Here is a 21,892-nt window from a genome sequence, read left to right as displayed (position 1 = left end):
ACTTTTAATGTCAACAGAAAAAAAAGTAATGTCTAAGTCTGGCTGATACAGTAAATTAATGTAATAACAGTTTTGACACTAATAGCAAGTTTTTAAAAGAAAAACCTCTAGTCTCTAAGCTGGATTTCATTTCTTAAAAATCACCTCCGCTCGCTGTCACCAGACTTCCTAAGAACAATTCCAGCTACCTTTTAGCCTTTGCTGGGAGCCTGAAAAGACTGGGGGTGTGAAGTCTCTATGAAATGATACCCACCTTGCCCTGCCTTTGCTCACCCCAGGTGGAGAAAGCATCCACCCAGTGAGTTACAGTCCGAGGGCTTCTGGCAGAATTACTTTTCGGAAGCCCAGTAAGCAAATGAGCGGCTATATGGCTGCATTAAAAACCACTCACTGTTTCTTCCAAGTCAGAAAACTGTGAGAAAGCAAAGTAGTAAGGCCTCCACGGGGTCAAAAGGGCGAGTTCAGAATTCATACACTAACGAGCGGAGAACAGGATGTTCACTTTGTCTGTGTTCTTCTGTGGTACCATGCATAGACGAGAACGTTACTAAATGGGCCATGAATTCAATCATCTGAACTGAAAATGAACCAAAAAAGGGAGAAGGAGCTGGTGCGTGGTTTCTGCTCTCTTGCCAGTCCTCACGGGGAGGTCTTAATGGCTCAATTAGCCCTTCCCTTTCAAACTCAGCCTACACATAGAATATAGGTGGCTTATAATACCTTTTTTTTTTTTTTTTCAAGACAGGGTTTCTCTGTGTAGCCCTGGCTGTTCTGGAACTCGCTTTGGAGACCAGGCTGTCCTCGAACTCACAGAGATCCGCCTGCCTCTGCCTCCCGAGTGCTGGGATTAAAGGTGTGCGCCACCACCGCCTGGCATAACACCTTTTTATAACATAGTAGAGGCCACTAGACTTGGAGAGACTTGAAGCGTCTCTTCCAACTCTCAGAACATTGTTCTTTTTCTATACTAATTGAGGGTTTTACTTTTACATAATTCTATAACGAATGAGCTCAACTGAGCAAAGACACAAGTGACAACCCATCAATAAAATAATTAAGTAGACGTGGATTTCCTTAGAGACTCCTCATATCCTAACAGGATATCTTGGCTATTTAAGATTAAGGAGAACAAATGGAATCATTTCTTTGTGGGTTAAAAAAGGAAGTTGGCTTGGGGCTAGAAAGCCCCAGCAACTGGGTTCATCTCCCCACACTTAGCTGTGGGCTCACAGCTGTGTACAGGATGTCTGGCTTGTTACACAGGTGCCGTGCTCCAAACCCAGCTCCTCGGGATTATGCAGCAAGCACTCTTCTTTGCTGAGACATGGGGGTTGCTGGGACTTTCTGGCTTCCATCTTAACCAGGAAAACAGGAGTGCTGTGTTCAGGGAGAAACTCTGATTTGAAGGAATAAGGGAGGGCACCTGACATTGTCTGCAGGCCTCTGCACACAGGTATCCATATCCCACACATGTACACACACACACACACACACACACACACACACACACACACACACACACACATGAAAACATAACATAGTATTTTTTTCTAAAAGGAAGTAAATTTAAAGACAGCTCTTTGACAATCCTCATCAACTCGGCTGATGGCACTGGTTATCTAATTCATAGAGGGCACATACAATACCATTGTGGCTTCCAGAATTTTCTTTTCCTTTTCTACAGTTATGAATCACAATTGTCTAAAGAATTTGGGTGAGGAAAAAAAATATACCTTTCCTTTCTTGTATCATGGTCTCCGTCCCTTAAGACTTTTGGGACCTCTATCAACAACTTCATGCCAAGGGGGGAAATGGAAAATCAAGGTTTTATCTGCACAGTTACGAGGCAAAATTGTGCCGCTTCTCTTTCTCTCCAGTGATAGAGTGGTGAGGCATCTCCATCCTTTGACATCTCCTAATGTGGAGCATTGCGCCCGAAGCATAATAACCACTACTTGCTTAATCAGAGCAGATGCTGAATACCCCCAGGAGACTTTCAAGGGTCCAGACTGTTGACATATCGAGTGAGAGCATGCGGAGGGTCATTAGATCCTCATCCAAGATTCCAGTCATTCCTTCCTGCACCTCCCTGCCAACTGTAATTCTGCCCCAGCTCTCTGTCCTCTTGACAGCTACTAGAATCTATAAAGTATGGAAGACCAAGGGAAAGGGAACTCTACCTATTCAGCTATAGGAAATTTGTTATCCATTCTGAGCTGGGACTTTGGCTGATGTACATGTGTTGAAGTCATTCACACACCTGTTAGTAACCCTTCACTCATGCTCGTTAATCCTAATCAACTCGTTGTCTCACCAAAGCTAGGACTGAGCAGAGTCATCACTTTGGTCTGTCATTGGTACTTTATCTGGGTGAGCAGATTTTATTCATGTCTCTCCGGGAAAAATCAAAACACACCTCCCCCAAACATAAGTGCCTATAGTTGATACAAGAACCCTTGGACTTGACTTCCAACACAAGCTCCATGTTGCATTGACTCACTTTCCCATCAACCCTAAGCTTTGTACCACCTCCAACTGGAAGACTGGGATGAGCTACAAGACCAATTTCTGCAATACCAGACATTCAAAGGTAAGTGAATGGCTTCCAAGTTCTGAAAACAGAAACAGAGAAGACCCCACTTTGTGTGCCATTTGGTACCATACTGAGGGATGAATCATCCTGAATAAAGACATGGACTTGCAGTGACATGAGGTGATGTCTAAGCAGAGGCCACTGGATAAGGGACATCCTTGAGTAGCTCCATGAAAGGAAGATAAGTTGAAAATACCCACCATATCAATGCCAATTAAAATGACCACTTACCCATGCACCATCTGGCCCAAACAGTTCCAGGAAGTTGCCAATGAATTCTCTTGATTTTTCTTCCCACTTTTGAATTAGGTCATGACTCTTTTCTTCTACTCTATTAACAAATTCCTTTGATCTTTCCTCCACATTCTTGACCTTTTCTTTCATCTTGTCCACCTGGTTCTGGAAACGATACTTCTTCTCCTGGTTAAAATTGACGGAATAGATTGGTTCAAGAAGACAGCAGAGAAGTCCATCTCTATTGGTTATATTTTATATCAACTTGAGTTTGCTCCTGATGGAGAGTAGCTGTCACTATTTCCCAAGGGCTAGACTGCTGGGAATGCACATGTCTTGCACATCAATCTCTTTGGATTTATAAAGGGAGGTACAAATGTTGTGCTATGTTCAATCTGTTCAACATCTATGAGTTGAAATCGTATGAGACAGAATACAAAACATATAGAAGAACCACCTTTTATTGAGCAAATACCCCTACTCAATTCTTCTGGAACTTAGATAAAATAATGGATTGTGTATAGAATGGTTGCTCAGAGTCTGCCTGAAAATTCTGTTTTACTGAGGTAGTGTTAAACCCAATACTGTTTATATTAAGTTGTCCACTAACTGGGCTTAGGACCTATGTTTCATGCTAAAATTGTCAGGATCATATTTCTCATGAGGCCTGCATTGGTTTTGTTGGATAAAAAGAAAGCTTTTATTTTTATCGCTTCTCTGGATTTCATGCTTAGAGACTTCATACAATGATGTTGTCTACCTGTGTTCCAGGAAGCCATATTGTGTTGAGCAAAACACTAGTCTCCTCTAAGCCTCAGTTTTCTCATTAATAAAATAGGGGTGGTAATCATCCCTACCTCACAGGGTTGTTGTGACAATCAGGTAAGGTCATGCATGCAAATGTGTGGCTCAAAGCCTGGCATTTGTTCCATCTGGGTTAGCTACATTGTTCTCATAAAGTACCACAGACATTTATCTACATTACCTGATAAGCATGTTATCTAAACAATGAAAATAATGTCACACAAAGGGTCTTCACTTTTGAAATCTCAATATATTGTCTCTAAGGAGTCAGGATAATTTTTTCTTTACTATGTGGAAATCAAGCTCATTTTGTGCTTTAGAATTTTGTAAAATACCTCAAATATTATGAAACTAGGTCAAGATTCCCCAATTTAGACCCTTCAAAACTGTATTGCAATCTCAGGGTTGGGTTGGCTATGAGCCATGTGTGTCGCTACTGAGCTACATAATCATACATATGTACCACAGGGAGGTACTCCGTCTTTTATCCTTTACAGTGTGGTCTGAGGTGAGTTGTTTAACCTTCTAGGCTTCTGTTTTCTCACCTATAAGTTGGATAGTGTCATTACACGCCCCCAGTAGGTTTACCACAAGTATTAAATGAGATAATACAGGCAAGACACTTAGCTGAGCATCTTATCGGCTCTAGGTAGTGTTAGCTGTTGTCTTCATATCACGCTCTTCCACATTTTGTTCAACACTGGAAATGGCTATTTTGTTTAATGCTCAGTGTCAGCACATAACAGTAGAGTGAGCACTGGGCTGGGAGTCACGAGATTTGGAGGGGGACTGCCACCTCCACCTCTCCCTCAGCCTCCCTTGGCCTTGTCTACTCCCTGCGCTCCGTTTTCCTTATCTCAAAGTCAGGGGACATGGATTGGATGACTGGTCCTCATCAGGTCTCTGCCACTTCTGAGGTTCTGTGATTCATTTACACGCCCATCCAACACATTCAATTTCCTCTCGGAGCTGCAGCCAGCCTTGTTGTCATAGAAAGACAGTAAGCACACCCCCACTGTCCTCACGGTTCCCTGAGCTAAGTGGCTTATCTAAAGACCATTTAAAGAGAGTGAGCAATAACTTTTGGAAATGGCTTGCTATGCTTGGATGGTTGACTGAATTCAATTTAAAAGAACAGACAGTTTAATTTATTGAAATAACCAGGGCTTTATTCTCTCTAAGATACCAAATCATCACGTTAGCTGAATTCTTTTCAGCCACATGTTCTGGTGCCACTCGAACCCGGCATTTTCCATTTTGTTGCCTGGCTTATATGAAGTTAGAGGGGCCTGAATCCCAACACTCCCTGCTTTATCGGGACAATGAATAATCACTGACTTACAATTAATGAGCCCCTCCTATTTTGAAGGTACCAATGATCAGTTGTATAAGATGCTAGATAATTAGAGCTGCACATAATTATAAATGCCTACTTTTGCAGACAATCACCCTTTGAGAATACAGTATCTATTTGGGGGCTGGAATTCTGTATGCATGGAGAGCGTTTGTTTGGATCAAAATCATGGGCTCCTTGGAAGCCTAGTAACCTCAGTTGTCCAGACTCACTAACATCACCCCCAACCATCCAGCTACTCTCTTTGCCTTGTAACAGCTTGTTTTGCTTGTTTTAAAGATTGTTTTAACAGTGCTCTATTATTAAACTAACAGCAGCTCTGTGCGAACAATAAGGTGGAAATAGAAAAGGAAGCCAAAGGCTCCAGGCTTTATTTAAGCAGCTGTAATTTCTCTGGACAATAAAAAACGGCTGTTAAGGTTTCTAATGAGCATCTGTAAGGCCTTAATAAAATGAAAATTGTAAAACGTTAAAACAAGAAAGCATTTTCTCCGGGCTTAGCATCTCATTGCTTCCGCCCGCCTTCCTCTCCTTTGAGAAGAAGACAACACTTGCCTTTCCCAGGGGGCAGATGTTCCAGAAACCCTTTGCCACATCTGAAAACTAAAGAGGGGGCATGGGGGGCAGGGAAGGGAAACAAGGAAGCTCCATTATAAAATGTGAAGCTGCCTATGCTCCTTGGTTGACTCACGTTACCTCTTTGTACACTGGTTTCCTCAGCCGTAAATATATACATCATTACCGAGGCAGGTGTGCTGAGGCAGACCTGTATATCTAGCGCTTGGGAAGCTGAAGCAGGAGGGTCCTGATTTGGGGGCCAGCCTGGGCAATACAGTGAGACCCTCTCTCAAAACTAAAAGACACCATTGGGTTTTTTAATGTGGATTAAATGAGACAATAATGAAAAGCATTAAGAGCACTACACAGCACACAGTAAACGACAGTCATGACAGTATAATATGGTGGCCCTCACGGTGCATGGGGAGGCACACTTACATTTATAAAGCTGACATTGAGTTCCTTGGCCGTGTACCCTCTCTGAAGATTGCGCCGGGCGTACACATCGTAGTCACGGACAATTCTGGTGATGATGTCTGATGTTGAGATGCCTTCTGTTCTTTGCGTTGGGACAAACATGCCTGTCCAAGTAAGAATAAAAAGATAAAGGTAAGAAGATTACCTCAGTGAGCCTCTTTCCTTTAATGATCCGTTTTTGATGGATAAAATCGGAGCTTCTGGGTAGCCAGGGAGGCCTTCTTTTCTGGTCCCAGCTGGCTTTTCCAGCCTCAGTACCACTTATTTCCTTTACCATAACACTGCATAGTCATCATCCCAGGCTTGGTCCAGGAGACACCATCCATTCACCTGGCTCCTGACATTTGCTCATGCTTAGCTCTTCCTTTCTATCCTGGACACCCATTTCCCACCCCCATCATCCACAGAGCTCTTCCTCACCCTCAATGGTCCACCTTCAAGGTTGTACCTCTGTGAAGTCTTTCCTGAAATTAACATGAGAACCCACAGCATTTTGGATATAAAGCTATCTTCAGTTAACAAAACCATATGTCTAATACCTGTCTCTGTACAGAAATGGGCATCTGTTTGTGTGGTTTTTATATTTAATTCTTTGTTTCTTAAAAAAAAAAAAAACCAGGGGGTCTGGAGAGATGGCTCAGCGGTTAAGAGCATTGGCTGCTCTTCCAGAGGTCCTGAGTTCAATTCCCAGCAACCACATGGTGGCTCACAACCATCTGTAATGAGATCTGGTGCCCTCTTCTGGCATGCAGGCATACATGCAGGCAGAACACCGTATACATAATCAATCAATCAATCAGTCAATCAATCTTTTTTAAAAAAAGAATTTGCCAGGCGGTGGTGGCACATGCCTTTAATCCCAGCACTTGGGAGGCAGAGCCAGGCAGATCTCTGTGAGTTCAAGGCCAGTCTGGTTTACAGAGTGAGTTCCAGGACAGGCTCCAAAGCTACACAGAGAAACCCTGTCTAAAAAAAAAAAGAAAAGAAATGGACATTTTGAATGCAGTTTATGCCTTCATTGTCTTCGAATTGCCAGTGCCCAGATCAGTATACATGGAAGGTGCTCAATAAATGCAAAGTGAATGAATAATAATAACTGAGTCAATGAATGAGTCAGAGCACAGCAAATCTTCTGCCCTCCAGAAGTCTGCGTCACATTATCCCCACAGGAAAAAAGGGAGTCTTTATTGTCTCTGTCTAAGGATATGTGTGTGATGTGCTAGATGATTTTATCACCACTCCGGGACCCTTTCATCTGGAATATGTGGGAAAAAGTGTAGCTAAACAAGATCCTTAAGGTCAAAGACATATTGTCATTGCCAGCAACACAGGCTATAAAGGAGTCACAGATGCCAACACAGTAAGAACTGAATTCATGCTCAAAATTCTATTGGCAACCAAAATTATGTGTTGGCAATTGAGAACTAGTCCATATCATTCCAATCATTTAGATCTGTCCTGTATCAGCAGCACAGTCAAGCCTGTGGACAAGGTTACTGTGGTCTCGGTTTCCAGCAAGTCACTTCAACCTCTGAAGGCAAGCTACTTGACCTTTGTTTCCCTCAACTGAGACGTTAGCTAGACAAGGTGACCTGGGCTCATCTGGCTTTTCTCCCCACTGTCCATATCCAATCAATGTATGGTAACAAACCTGATCCTCAAATGCTTCCCTAATTTAACCACTTTTCTCCATCTTTAGCCAAAGCCAAACCACCTTGTTCAAAGATTACATCAAGAGCCTCAAAATCAATCTTTAGCCATGTCACAGTGCATGTGTGTGTGTGTGTGTGTGTGTGTGTGTGTGTGTGTGTGTGTGCGCACGCCCATGAATGAAGGTACCCAGGGAGGCTAAGCGATTCCTGGAGCTGGAATTACAAGCAGTTGTGAGCTGACTGGCATGGATGATAGGAACTGAACTTTGAGAGAGCAGTATGTGCCGGGTGGTGGTGATGCACACCTTTAATCTAGCACTCAGGAGGCAGAGGCAGGCGGATCTCTGTGAGTTCGAGGACAGCCTGGGCTAGAGCAGTATGCACTCTTAAGCACTGAGCCATCTCTCCAGCTCCGGTGATGTCATTTTTGTCCACTTAAACATACACAGCCAAGATCTACAGAGTCCTCTTTCTAGATGCAAGTTGCATGCCTGCCTGTTCCTTTTCATTGGTTTTCTGTCGTGTTTAGAATAAAGCCTTTAACTAGGCTTTATGCCACAGCTTACATGGTCCCCTTCCTGCGCTTCCTTCTTGTCTTAGTCTCATCTCCCAGCCTCTGGCTGCTGTACTGTACAAAGGGCTGGGATTGTTTTCCTATAGTCTGTGCTAGTTTGAATGTAATTGGCCCCCAGGGAGTGGCACTATTAGGAAATGTGGTCTAGGTGTGGAGTAGGTGTGGCCTTGTTGGAGGAAGTGTGTCACTATGGGCTTTGAGGTCTCCTTTGCTCAACCTATGCCCAGAGCGGAACACAGTTCACGTCCTGTTGCCTGCAAAGCAAAAGGTAGTTCCTTCTCCAGCACCATGTCTGCCTGCAAGCCACCATGTCCCACCATGACGATAATGGACTAAACCTCTGAAAATGGAAGCCACCCCAATTCAATGTTGTCCTTTATAAGAGCTGCCGTGGTCATAGCGTCTCTTCACAGCAACAGAAACCCTCACTAAGACATACTCTGTGAAGTTGGGCCAGTACCTAGCCCTAGCCACACTGAGCTTCTTTGGTGTCCTAAAACTATCAGCTCTCCTCTCGGTCTGTCACAGTCTCTCTGTCTGCTTAACTCCTGGTCATCCACTGGGTTTTCGGGTTTAGTGTCAAGGAAATTAAGTCTCAACCCCCAAAGCAGGCCGTCCCGTTTGTCAGTCCCACTGCTCTTTTCCTTCAAATACTGCAAGGTGTTCGACGGAACACTTCCACTAGCAACTGTCTTTCTTGCCTACGATCTGCATGAGGGACAGGACCACACCCTTCTTGTTTTCTTCTATAGTCTCGCACCAGGTGACAGGCCGGCGCTAGCAGAATACTTGCTGAATAAACGACAAGATGAATACTGATGCTGGGCATCCTTCCAAATCCAATTCTCTCTGAATGTTTCTGTCTTGCTGCCCCAAGGTATCCCTTTGGGACCTTTAAGAACATGTCATCTGCACATTCACTGTGTCAGCAGCAGGATGGCACTGCTGATCTTGGAGATAGAACATGTGACTCTGGCCCGTGGCTCAGAGGACAGAGTTGGGGTTGGCCACTAGGTCTGAAACTTCTATGATCATCTTCTAGAAGGGTGAAACCAAACACATAAAAATGAAATGGAAAGTAGAAAATGCAAACATATAACCACATGTATGCAAAGAGAACTCCAGCGAGACGAAGTATGGGAGCAGGGTTTTGGTAGGTGGTAGGTCCCTGTGTGACCCCAAGCCAGCAGGTCCAGGACAGCATCCTCACCTTAACTGGAACAGTCGAGGACTTTCTGGTGAAAAACCCATCCTATCTTCTTTCAGGATTGATGAAACGTGAAGGTTTGTTAGACTAATTGATTTTAGCAAGTCACTTAGACACAGGGGACATGAGCTCGCCCTGTCTGAAGTCAGAGACTTGGGTCTCTGTGGCTGAGTAACTGAAAGCAGATTTGGAGCTGGGGGTTTGCTTTGGCTGCTTGAGAGGTAGGTCTCTGAAAGAAGACAAGCCCTCTGCTGACATAATGAGGCACCCAGCTTCCTCCAAATCCTAATTATTGCTCTGCTAAAAATATTCAGTAATGAGCATGATCAGAGAACCTTTTTTATCATGCTTTTCAGAATTGCAGCATTTGGTTATGGAGCTATTTTAAGAAGCAGCAAAGCACATGTTAATAAAGCAACTTTCAACAGTAGTAGGCACTATCAGAATGATAATGAGTAATGTGGACCTTACAGTCTATTTTATCTCAGCTCCATCTTTCCTTCCAGCTTTGCTAGAGGATTTTGACACTCAGTTCTGACAAACAGAGCCCAATGTTGTACTGCTTAAATTATACTCATGATATCTCTGGCTTCATTTAAAGTGATTTTTGACTTTCCAAATAAACCATAGAGCATAAAAGCTGCATGTGGGCGCTCAGATAATTTCTGAGACTCTCTCTTCCACAGTGGCCACTCTATGGCCTTCTTTATGTATATTCCAACTAGATCTTTATAGTAATTCTTCCTCCTAGTGAGGAGTTGGTGGAGCAGATTCATGGACCATAAGGAAGGATCTCTGTGCAAACAAAGTCAAATACCCTTAGTCTTAGGTCTGTACTTCTAAGGAAACAAAATGCCACCTAACTCTTCGCTTTAGAAAGTGATGTGAGCCGGGCGGTGGTGGCGCACGCCTTTAATCCCAGCATTCGGGAGGCAGAGCCAGGCGGATCTCTGTGAGTTCGAGGCCAGCCTGGGCTACCAAGTGAGTTCCAGGAGAGGCGCAAAGCTACACAGAGAAACCCTGTCTCGAAAAAAACAAAAAAAAAAAAAAAAAAGAAAGTGATCTGTGGTGAAGGGTCACATTGGTAAGTTGCCCGTGTTCCATTGCATGGCCCCATGGGCAGCACTAATTGGACTCAGTGGATTATATTTTTTAAAAAGATGAGGACATGAAGGTAGAAGATGGAGATATTGGGGGGCCTTGGAAGGCTATGGAAAGTATTTGGGTTGGCCATGATCAAGATACATTGTATACATGTATGAAATTCTCAAGGGATAAATTTAAAAAGCAAATGTTTTAGAAAGAGATACACATACACATACAGAAAATAAGACTACAGAAAAATAACTCTTAAAAGAGGCCCACACTCCCTTGCCCTCGAATTTGGGTTAGCCTCAGTGACTTGCTTATATTAAAAAGGTTATATATGACGGTGTGTGACTCCCAAGGTTAGGCCATGGGAAGCCTTATGGAATCTATTAAATTTGCTTGCTCTGTAGATAGGTGCTCCCAGCCTTCATGCTGTGAAAAGCCCAGGCAACATGGAGACAATGTATTGGTGCTCTAGGGACAAGCAGAGCTGAGCTCCTGGCTTACAGTTGGATGACCGCAGCTCCTATCAGCATTTGGCTATAACTATTTGAAAGATTCAAGCAAACAGCTCTCAGCCTATGGTCAGGGATTGCCTAGCATATGGGAAGCTCTAGGTTTAATTCCCATTACCACACTTTAAAAAAAAAAAAGAAAAAAAACAAAAACAAAAAACAAAAAACAAACAAACAAACAAAACCCTCCCCCCACAATAGGCATGGTGGCATATGTCTTTAGTCCCAGGTCTTAGGAAGCAAGAGAAGACCATCTCTGGGAGTTCTAGGCCAGCCAAATGTGCACAGTAGTTTCTAGGCCAGCCAGAGCTACAGAGTAAGAGTCTGTTACAGAGAGAGAGAGAGATAGATAGAGAGAGAGAGAGAGAGAGAGAGAAAAGAAGCACTCAGCCAAGACCCCTGTTAAGACCCTGCCCCACAAAAGTCATGAACAAAATCAGCCTTTTAAAATCACTACCTTGGGAGTAATTTTGTTATTCCTCCTTTACTAGAGACCACTCACCCAGGAAGGAAACTACTACCAAATGACCGAGATAGCTAAGGAATTCTTGAGCAGCAATTCAGTTAACCTTGGGGTCTCTTAGCTGATCCAAATCCCTGCTCTATTCTCTGATGCTGTTTTTAGGGAAGGAAGAGTTGGCTTGCAGCTCAGACCTTAAGAAGGTATTTATCCCCCATGGCATGACCCATCATGATGTAACTCATGCACCAACCAGGTTTTTTCTCATTCCCCTCTGCACAGTGTTTCTCAGCTTCTCTGTACCTTTCCAAGTTGGAAACGTGTAAGATTTCTTTTCTTTGAACTCCTTACAAGCAAAGGTTGGGACTGAAAAGTGTCAGGTCCCCAGGTCTTACCAAGGTCTCCTGAGTTCTAAGGGAGTCCTTGCAAAGAGGATGGATGGTACAGACCAGGCTACTTTGGTGATAGTGGATATTCCAACACTCCATATACACATGGTGTAGAGCTAGAACAGCTATCGTTATGCTTGGCTGTATGCTGTGGTGGACAGGAAAATGCCTCACCTGCTTCCTTTATATGCTTATAAACATCATCAGAACCAGCAGAGGAATATGGAATGTCATCATGAGCCACAAAATCAATCTGTTGAAGAAAGGCAAAAAGGACATTCATTACCACTGGCGTGGAGGGGCAGGTTTACAGATTTGAAAGAGTCTGATGACTCCTTCCTTCTCCACCCCAGTGCCTTTTAAAATAAAGCAGTTATAGAATGCTGTCCTCTGGGCATAAGAAGCCATTAACCATCTTCATCAGAACAGTTGTGACAACGTTCAAGAACCCCTCCAGATCAGCATCACAGAAGCAGTCCCTGTCATCTGAGTCATGACACCGACTTCCATCTGGACTTCCTCTACAAGCCATCCTGTGGTCATGTGGGCTGTCCTCCTGGGATGGTTAATCTTTACGGTCAACTCGATGAGATTTAGACTCACCATGGAAACATCTCTGAGCATGTCTGTGGGGGATTCTTAGGCTAACTGAGTGGGAAGACCCACCCTGAATGTGGGTGGCACCATTCTATGGGCTTGGCTCCTGGACCAAATAAAAAAGAGAAATTGACCTGAGCACAAGCTTTCATGGCTCTCTGCTTCCTAACTCTGGATGCAGTGCGCCCAGCTCTTTCTTGCTTCTGCTCCCACACATCCATTGCCATGATGAACTGTATCCCCTGGAATTTACAAAATAAATCCTTCCTTCCTTCCTTCCTTCCTTCCTTCCTTCCTTCCTTCCTTCCTTCCTTCCCTCCCTCCCTCCCTCACTGCTTTGGTAAGGTATTTTGTGGCAACAATGAGACAAGTAACTAATATGCCTTCTCGAACAATTTTCCTCTGGTCTTCATGCCTGCTGATCTTCACCCCTGTTTCCTACTACACCAGGTAAACATTCTCTGCATAGCTTTTAAAGCTGTTTACAGTGATCCTTTATCCACCTTGAGAAGCAGTTTAGATTAATAGTTTAATTTGCCAGGGTATCATTCCTAACTACCACTTACAAGTTATAAAACTCATAAACTGAAAGGAGGAATTTAATCAGGATTTCTCAACCTCAATAGTAGTGACAGTAGGGGCTAGATAATTTGGGGGTACATATGTATAGGTGTCCTGTGCACTGGAAGATACTGAGCAGCATCTCATTCCTCCACCCCCTAGATGTCAGTGGCACCCCCTAGAAATGACAACCAAAATGTTTCCAGACAATGCCCTTTGAGGTGTAAATTCAAAGAAGAATTTCTATATTAAATGATATGTAACAGTGCTTAAAAATGGAAGCTGATACATGGTAAGTAAGTACGCAATACATGTGTTATTATTGTGGTTGTTACTAATTCTATCCTCAGTACTCAAGCTTAGTTCCCCCTCTTCAATGTATAATAATAATAACTCAGGGTAGCCATGATACTGAACCCACTTTATATAATAACAAAGTCCTTTGCACAGTCCTGGGCATATGGTAAAAAATAAATGGCATTTATCATGGTCATTATTAGTATCCTCTAAAATGCCTGTCATATGTTGAATATATACAATATATGCTAAGTAAAAAAAGTATGATTACTGCTAGTAAATCATATTGTAGTTTTTTCTCTTTTCTTTTCATTCTCACCAGGAAATTGTCTCCTCTGCTATTACCCATGCACATTTATCAGTGTTCTCTATTCTCTTCTGCATTGCGAATTTAAAAATAGAAAAGAAAATTCTTAGAACAGCTTAATCTTATTTTTTTGTGCTGCTTATAAAAGGAAAGAATAGCTCCTAGTGTGGGGCTGGTAGGGAGATACAAAGAACATAATTTGATGCAGATCAAAAGAATGTCTCATGTTTTCAACTAATAAAAATCTTATGTCAGTAGGAATCTCAGAATCACAAAATCATAGCTATAAAGTTCTTTCCTTAAAGCCTCACCTCTGACCTCCCAGATGGGATGTGTGTTCATTTGTTCCATGCCTAAGGATGCCTGTGAGTCTGTGAGCACGAACAGGGTGCTGGTACAATGGCGTCCCTGGAGCTCCTGCCACAGGCTAGCCAGTTTCCCAAGTGTTTGGCTCAGATTCTTTCATTAGCTCCTTAAAATGGCCCTGCGAGGAGGCCAGCAGTCTCATCCAGTTCTATAGATGAAGTAACTGAGTCCGGTGTGGTTAAGAGTCTTGCTCATGGTTCTCTAGTTAGAGGAGGAGGGAGGCAGCATTTGGACCTGGCTAGCCCAGCTCTAATACCTGCACTCAAGGCAAGGAGAAGAAGGCAGTCCTTAGTTTGGGACAAAAGAGAGGTGTTACATCAAGTGATGCCACATGTCAGTCCCTAAAGCTTCCCCTTCTAGAAACTGGGAGAGTCTCTAGGTTTCCTGCAGTCTTGGCTACAGAGCCAGAGTCCCTAATCCTGTTACAGGGAGAAGGTGACAGAAAGAGAGGTACCTTGTGTTTTTCCAGGAACTCTGGTGTGAGAGTCCATGGTGCATCTCTGATGACTTCGTCCACATAGCGGCAGTGTCTGAGAGCTTCATATCTCTCTGCCTCATTCATCACAGTAAAACCTTTGAATTTGTGAGTAAGGTCATCGCTGCAAACTGAAACAGGCAAAGGTATTAAATACTGTTGCCACCCACCCTGTGGTAGACCTGGTTTCTTGGGCAAAACAAAAGGAGTGTACTTTCACTAGGTACTTGGCATCATTGAACTCATTTTTTTTCTTTTTCTTTTTTTTTTTTTTTACAGGAACAAAGGATTATGAGAGGAAAGCAAACCTAAATCCACTAGGAATTAAGAGTTTCATTTTACTGTTAATTATAGCAGCATTCTCTTCTGAGGCTTTTATCAAAATTATTCTGCACACTATCTAATGTGACTTTTCGATCTTTTCATCCTCGTAACTCACCCTTTGGTGAATGTCATTATTCAGAAATGAAATGGCCAGATGAAACCAGATGAAGAGACAACAGAAAGAGAGAAGATAAGCCGAGAGGCCTGCCCTGTACAAGGTCGGACCAATAAATTTCAATTCTAATTCTTTCACAAAATTATTGTACTTAGTAACCCAGTTAAGAAAAATGTGCATCTTAAGAATCTACTCCCTGGATAGAGATCCAGTCACTACACATTAGGCTACACCACGAAGAGGTGAGAGTTATACAGTAGAAGATCTTATCGAACAGAGTTCAACCTTCCCATAACTTCCTGTCCTTTCCAGATCTCAGGTTCTAAAGCCTTTAAATGGGAAAAGTAATTTCCTTTACCTTCAGCCTCAGAAAGGTTTTTATTTTTTGAAGATTTACTTAAAAGTGTTTTAAAATGAACTAAGCAAAAATCATACTTACTCGCCTACATTTTGGTTGGCTAAGGCAGATTTCCTAGTGTTCTCTGTGTGCCAGGGAGAAAGGCCACTACAAGTACAGTGTTTATTTAACTGGGTCCTACTGAGCATCTTGCTGAAACTGGTCAGAGATGCCCTCATTGCTTCTTGCAATGAGATTTTTTCCCCCTTTGAAGTATTATGTACACACTGTAAACTCTCTGATCTTAAGGGTAGAAGGTGGTGTTTACAGACAAAACTATCCTCTTTTTTTGGAACTAAATCATGTTCGATCCCCTGAACCAAATCTGGCCACAGAGTAAGGGTAGCCAACTGCCATGCTCAGCATCCAGAAAACTAGCCTTTATAGCTCCTTCCCACATCTAATATCCAAGTTATCATTTATGGAAATATTCCTTTGGCCTCGGTGATCTCAATTAAAGGACCCGAAGTTTCAGTGAGACTGGAAGAACATTTTAGTGATCCAGTATATTACAGGGTGACCACTTAATGATAAAGCTTGGTCTACTTTAAAATTTCTAAAACAGATTCTAAACACTCTCACAACCACAACAAAAAAGTGAGATTGGTAAGGTGATGGATATGTTATCATATGGGTGTAATTACTACATAATTACCTTGATTTCTATCATGTATATATAGAGCAAAACATCAAATTGTACCTAATAAATATACACAATTATTATGTCAATAATAGTCATGTGTCACTTAATAACAAGGGCAAGTTCTGAGAAGTGCATTGCTAGTTGATTTCATGACTGTGCAAACACTAAAGCATGTATTTATACAAACTTAGCTGGTACAGGTCAATAACTAGATGTTGCCTTTTGATGCAACCAAAAGACAGTAAATACAAGATGCACAGGGATGCTGCCCATGTAAGATTGAATAATGTTTTACAGTAAGCTTTTTAAACCAGTAGGTATACTCTAAATTAACAATAGAAAGCCGAGTATAACAGGGGTTTGGTGGTACATACCTATAATCCCATGACCAGGAGGATCATGAATTTGAGGCCAGCCTGGGATACATAACAAAACCCTGTTTCAAACAAAAAAACCCCTATGGTATAGTAAATACTTAAGCCAATAAGATAGTTGTTTCTTGTCATTATCAAGTATTGTGCAGTGCATGTAATTGTATAGACTATTTTTTTGAGGTGGGGACTCAATGTATAGCCCAGGCTGATCTTTCACTTGAGATCCTCTTGCCTCAATCTTCCAAGTTTTGGAATTATAGGTGTGCACCATCATGGCCAGTGTGGCTGTTTCATTTTCTGATGAATAGTACCTGGCCATAGTAGATTCTTTTTTTTTTTTTTTTTGGTTTTTCGAGACAGGCTTTCTCTGTGTAGCTTTGGAGCCTTTCCTGGAACTCACTCAGTAGCCCAGGCTGGCCTTGAACTCACAGAGATCCACCTGCCTCTGCCTCCCAGTGCTGGGATTAAAGGCGTGTGCCACCACCGCCCGGCCCATAGTAGATTCTTAACAAAGATTTGTTGAGTGAATTAATTGTGTCTGATGCATAACAATGCTCAATAAATGTTGATTGTTATTTTAAATCAATAAATGTTTATCAGCAGGTACACTTTGACAACACATATGCACATGAGACTAATAAATCTGTAGATACACACACAAAAAAAACCCTATACAGCTCTAGTATATTGATATCTTCTATAAATACTTCCTGAGATGCTTTCTATTGTAGCAGTTTAAATTATCAAAACATCAACTGCATGGCTGAATCATCCAAGGAGCTTATGAAATAGAAAGATGTCTGAGTCAGACATGGTGGTACACACCTTTAGGCCCAGCACTCTGGAGGTAGAAGCAGGGGGATCTCTGAGTTCCAGGCCAGCCTAGTCTACATAGTGAGTTCTAGTCCAGCTAGGGCTACATAGTGAGACCCTGTCTCAAAAGAAAAAAAAGAAAACGTGTGTGATCACTTATTTATTTCACATTAAGTCACAATGATCCTTTGGCTCCCATAGCCATTTCTCTCTATTTTTAAGATCACACAGGCGTCAAGGTCAGCTTACCAGAACCACTTTGTTTCAGTCACTTACAGTAGGCCAGCATCAAAACCATGGTGCAATCTAGAAAATTGTATAGCTGAGTGTGCAGCGGAGGAAGTAAGTAGAAGCAGTTAGGGGAGGTGTTACCTATGTGACTACATCACTTCCTTTGTCCATGTCTGGGATTTATAGCCCTTTCAATCAGATGGGAAAAACAATTTGCATGTTGGCAATGTTTTTAGTTTAAACGAGCTACCCTGACCACTGCTAAATTTCAACTGGGGTGAAAACCATTGTATAATGGCTTCGTCTGTTGTAGTATATTGCCATAGCTGCATGTGTCATGGAATGTTCTTTATCTGGCCAGCATAACCTAGAGGCAGCACTTTTTTAGATGGTTAAATAAATCTAATGAATATTTTTAAAGTTCTCTCTCCTCTCTCCATTTCCCTCTCCCTCTCTCTCACGTGTGTGTGTACTCTCCTCCTTGAGGTTTTGATTTAGTGGGTCTCTGATGAGGTCCACACACAGCTCTGTCTTTGACAAGCTTCATGGGTGATTCTGATGCTTATAACATTTGCAAGTCCCCCGAGGCATAATATGAATAACTTGAGTAAAGAGATCTGCTTGTCTCTAAATCACCCATCATGGTCAGAAGCAGGAGAGGGTGTGGGAGGGCAAGTAGTAGGGCCATAATGACTAGACATTAATTCACCAGCTTTTGATTCCATAAATAGGAACCATTTATGGGCTACACTATTCTCTTTAAAAACAGATCTAGGAGTTTTTTAGATGTTCTATTAGAACTTTATTAAGATACCACATCAGGAATCATATTAAGTAGAAATGGATTTCAGCTCTGTCAGTTTTATATTTCAGAGAGCACAAAACTAGGTCTGGCCCATAACCCTCTCTCCCCCCTTTTCGAATCTGCACCTGAGCAGTTTCATATGACTTTTACATGACCAAGATAATGGCCTCCTGATAGACTGCAAAGAAAACAAACGTCCTGTTTATGGCAACACACGGCTCCTTTCGTACTCAGGAGTGACCTCAAGAAGCAGCTGAACATGCTGACCCGTATTGTCTAAACATTAATTACGCCCATAGCAGCATTGTTGTTCTTAAATCTTGGCAAATGCACTCTGACAACCAGATGGAGAACTCCAAGCAGTGGTATCCCATGGATGAATTCATAGTACTCTCTGGGGGCTTGTGCTGCAGCTAATCCATCCTGGTGCTCACTGTGCTCAAAGTAAAGCATGCTGCAGGAGAGAAAACTAGCACAGGGCTTGACTTTTGGACCCCCAAAGACTCAGATTCTAATCCTAGCTCTGCTCCTCTTTTACTGGGAAAGCTGTTCTAATTGTCTGGTCTTTGAAATAGGGTGAAATTTTGAGAATTCAATTTGATGATCCACATGAACAAAGAGTAATGCTTTAAAATATTAGCCATTTATTAATAATAGCAATAATGTAGGACTATTGGTGGAAATATTACTTTGGGCTTTGTGCTGTCTTTCCCTTACCCTAACTCCAATTGCTTGTCTGGGGTTCTTGCTACAAACTCCTTGTAGAAGTGCTAATGTTCAAGATGCTGGTCAACAGGTTGCTTCCTGGCTAGAGCTCCTGGGAGGACTTGTATAAGAGAGAAGGCAACAAAAGGGAAGATTCCTTCAAGCAGTGGTCACAGGGCCAATTGTCTATGGAAACCACAAGAAGGGGGGCTAAAGGCTAAAGAGAGATGAGGGATGAATGTCTCTAGTGATTGGTGTTGACATCTGGGTGCAGACCCCAAGTCCCTCAGCTGAGAAAGGAACAATGAATTCACTCTCTGCTAGTAACTACACGGTGCTGGATGAAGAGGGTAGTGGAGAATGTGAGGAGTGGGAAGCCCCTGTCCTGTTTTTACAGACATTTCAGACACTTTGACTGCAGAATGAAGCAATAAGGACTGAGACTGAATTTCTCATCTACCATACAACATGGAATCTTAGAAGAATATGGTTTTTTAAAGAACCACTTTCACTGTTGTTTATATTTTCATGTTACAAGGGGAATCAAATCTGGAGCCTTCTGTATACTAGACAAGTGGTCTACCATAGACCTATACCCTCAGTTGTATAGGAATACATAATTTTAATTAATAAAAATACAACAAAGCATAAACCCAAGTTTGTGAAGTAATATTTACATCTACTGTACTCGAAGTTACCATATAGTAGTAATAGTACCATGTTTATTATTTCATTTTGTTCCCTTTGTTTGAGGTAGAGGTTGGTGTTTGGTGAGACTTACCCTTTAAAAAATGTTTAGGCTTAGAGATGGAGAGATGGCTCTGTGGTTAAGAGCACTAGCTGCTCTTCCAGAAGACCCAGGTTCAATTCCCAGCACCCACATGGAAGTTCACAATTGTCTGTAACTCCAGCTCCAGGGGATTTGACACCCTTACACATATACATGCAAGCAAAACTCCAATGCACATAAAACAAAAATAAATAAAAGAAAAAATGTTTAAGCTTAAAAAAATCTTCTCTGTTATAAATTTTTAATTTATTAAGCTGCACCTTAATATTAAAATGGATAAAACAGTACTTTGTAAGTGGCTGTTCTCAGTTCATTAAAATGCTGCCAACATGGTATGATTGTACAGGAAAATTTTCAAATAATTACTGGTTGTATGCTTAAAAATCACACATGCAAGTATTGTAATCATAATGGAAATACGGAAGTGTCTGTTACTAAAGTTGAAAAGTAATGCACAGCACTTGAGTTTCTGATCCTTCAATGAATTCTTTCTGGAGGCCAGTGAAATGGCTCAGCAGGTAAAAGCACTTGCAGCCAAGCCTGACAACCTGAGTTCGATTCCTGAGACCTATATCGTAGAAGGAGAGAATCATCTTCTACAAGTAATCCTCTGACCTCCACACATGTGCCATGGCACACACATGCCTACATACACACATACACACACAATAACAAACAAACAAACAAACAAACAAATAAATAAATTCTGCTGAACACCAAAGACTTCCACCAAGAACCTGTCCATGTACTTGGACAAACAACAGTGGCTTTGTGAATGAAACCTTAGTTAGCTTAGCATCACTCAGAGGACTTCCTACAATAAATCTACCTGTAGATGGAATTAGTATGACACACCCTTTCAGTTCAGCACAAGCATTTTTATGTGTTTACACATAAGCTCGAGAGTCACCCATTCAACCAACAAGACAGAATAGCTTTTCTTTAAATGTGTCCTAACTCTCATTAGGCTAGAGCTGTCTGCTGTTAAATTAAGGTTTGTGACACTCTGAAAAGATAATTTAAGACAAAGATCTCCTTGTACTGGGTACACATAGCCCCAAGGGCATGCAGGGGTGGCTGAGTACTTGAGAACAGGGAGCTTTAAAGGAACCGATGTCCAGAACCTCAGCCTCTGGCAGTATAATTTCTTAAAATTAATATGCCAGAGGAAGTCTTTATATCTGAAACTGCCCTCATCACAGTTCCAGAAAGGAGCACCATGCAAACCTCACTATGGAGCACTTCGAAGGGTGAGGGTGACACTTTAGGCACAAACTTTAAAGATCATGTAGAGCACCATGGACCTATAGAGCAGTGTTCTCACCCTTCCTAATGCTGCGACCCTTTTATACAGCTCCTCATGTTGTGGTGACCTCCAACCATAACATTATGTTCGTTGCTACTTCATAACTGTAATTTTGCTCCTCTTATGAGTTGCAATGTAAATATCTGATATGCAGGATATCTGATATGCGATCCCTGGGAAAGGGTCCTTGGACTCTCAAAGAGGTTACAACCCACAGGTTGAGAAGCCCTGCTCTAGTGCCTCCTTGTCTTCCCCTCCCCATACACACACTTCTGTTACAGGTGAAAGCTGGTGTTAGGAACCCAGCAGAGTAGAATGGAGAATGATGCAAATTTTGGCCTAACAATTTTGCTTCTGCTTCTCTCGTGTATTATCAAAGAACACATGGATCTTGAGGGCCAAGGTCCAGGAATTCAAAGCAAAAGGAGCACTGGAAAGAAATATTGAATGTGAAAAATAGCTCTTTCATGTAGTTAAGGGTAAGCATTTTTCCAGCTATTCTCAACACTCATATTGAATCCTAAAAATGGCTTTTCTCTTGTAGTTAAGAGTAAGCATTTTTTCCAGCTATTCACTTCAAAATCACTTTAATAAGCCAAAGCTGTATAGGCTGCTACTGCTACATCTCAAAAATGTATCTGGAATATTTTCCAGAATTATAAATTTTTTAAGATACACTGGAATAAAGGCCTGGGTAAAACATTTACATTATTTTTATATGCATTACATTATATTTTACATGCATTATTTTAGAGGAAGATTAAAAACTACTGTATAATTTCCCATCATAAAATATTTCATTTACAGACCTTATCTAATTTTACCTTCTAAAATGTTTGTTTTCTACCTTTTTATGATAAAAATTAAAGTTACCTATAAT

At 41.9% G+C, this 21,892-nt stretch overlaps 1 protein-coding gene across 1 annotated transcript in view; it reads right to left on the bottom strand.

Moving 5' to 3' along the window:
• Positions 1 to 21,892, bottom strand: part of Pcyt1b (phosphate cytidylyltransferase 1B, choline) — a 72,481-nt gene that overhangs the window by 12,538 nt on the left and 38,051 nt on the right. The window contains exons 4-7 of the mRNA XM_059250928.1: positions 14,489 to 14,640; positions 12,081 to 12,159; positions 5,982 to 6,124; positions 2,825 to 3,013 (exon numbers count right to left, since the gene is read on the bottom strand). Of these exons, the coding sequence (XP_059106911.1) occupies positions 2,825 to 3,013; positions 5,982 to 6,124; positions 12,081 to 12,159; positions 14,489 to 14,640 (563 nt within the window). The remainder of the gene's footprint in view (positions 1 to 2,824; positions 3,014 to 5,981; positions 6,125 to 12,080; positions 12,160 to 14,488; positions 14,641 to 21,892) is intronic.

This window comes from Peromyscus eremicus, chromosome X, assembly GCF_949786415.1.
Source record: "Peromyscus eremicus chromosome X, PerEre_H2_v1, whole genome shotgun sequence".
NCBI classification, from domain to species: domain Eukaryota; kingdom Metazoa; phylum Chordata; class Mammalia; order Rodentia; family Cricetidae; genus Peromyscus; species Peromyscus eremicus.
This window is presented reverse-complemented; position numbering and strand designations above follow the sequence as displayed.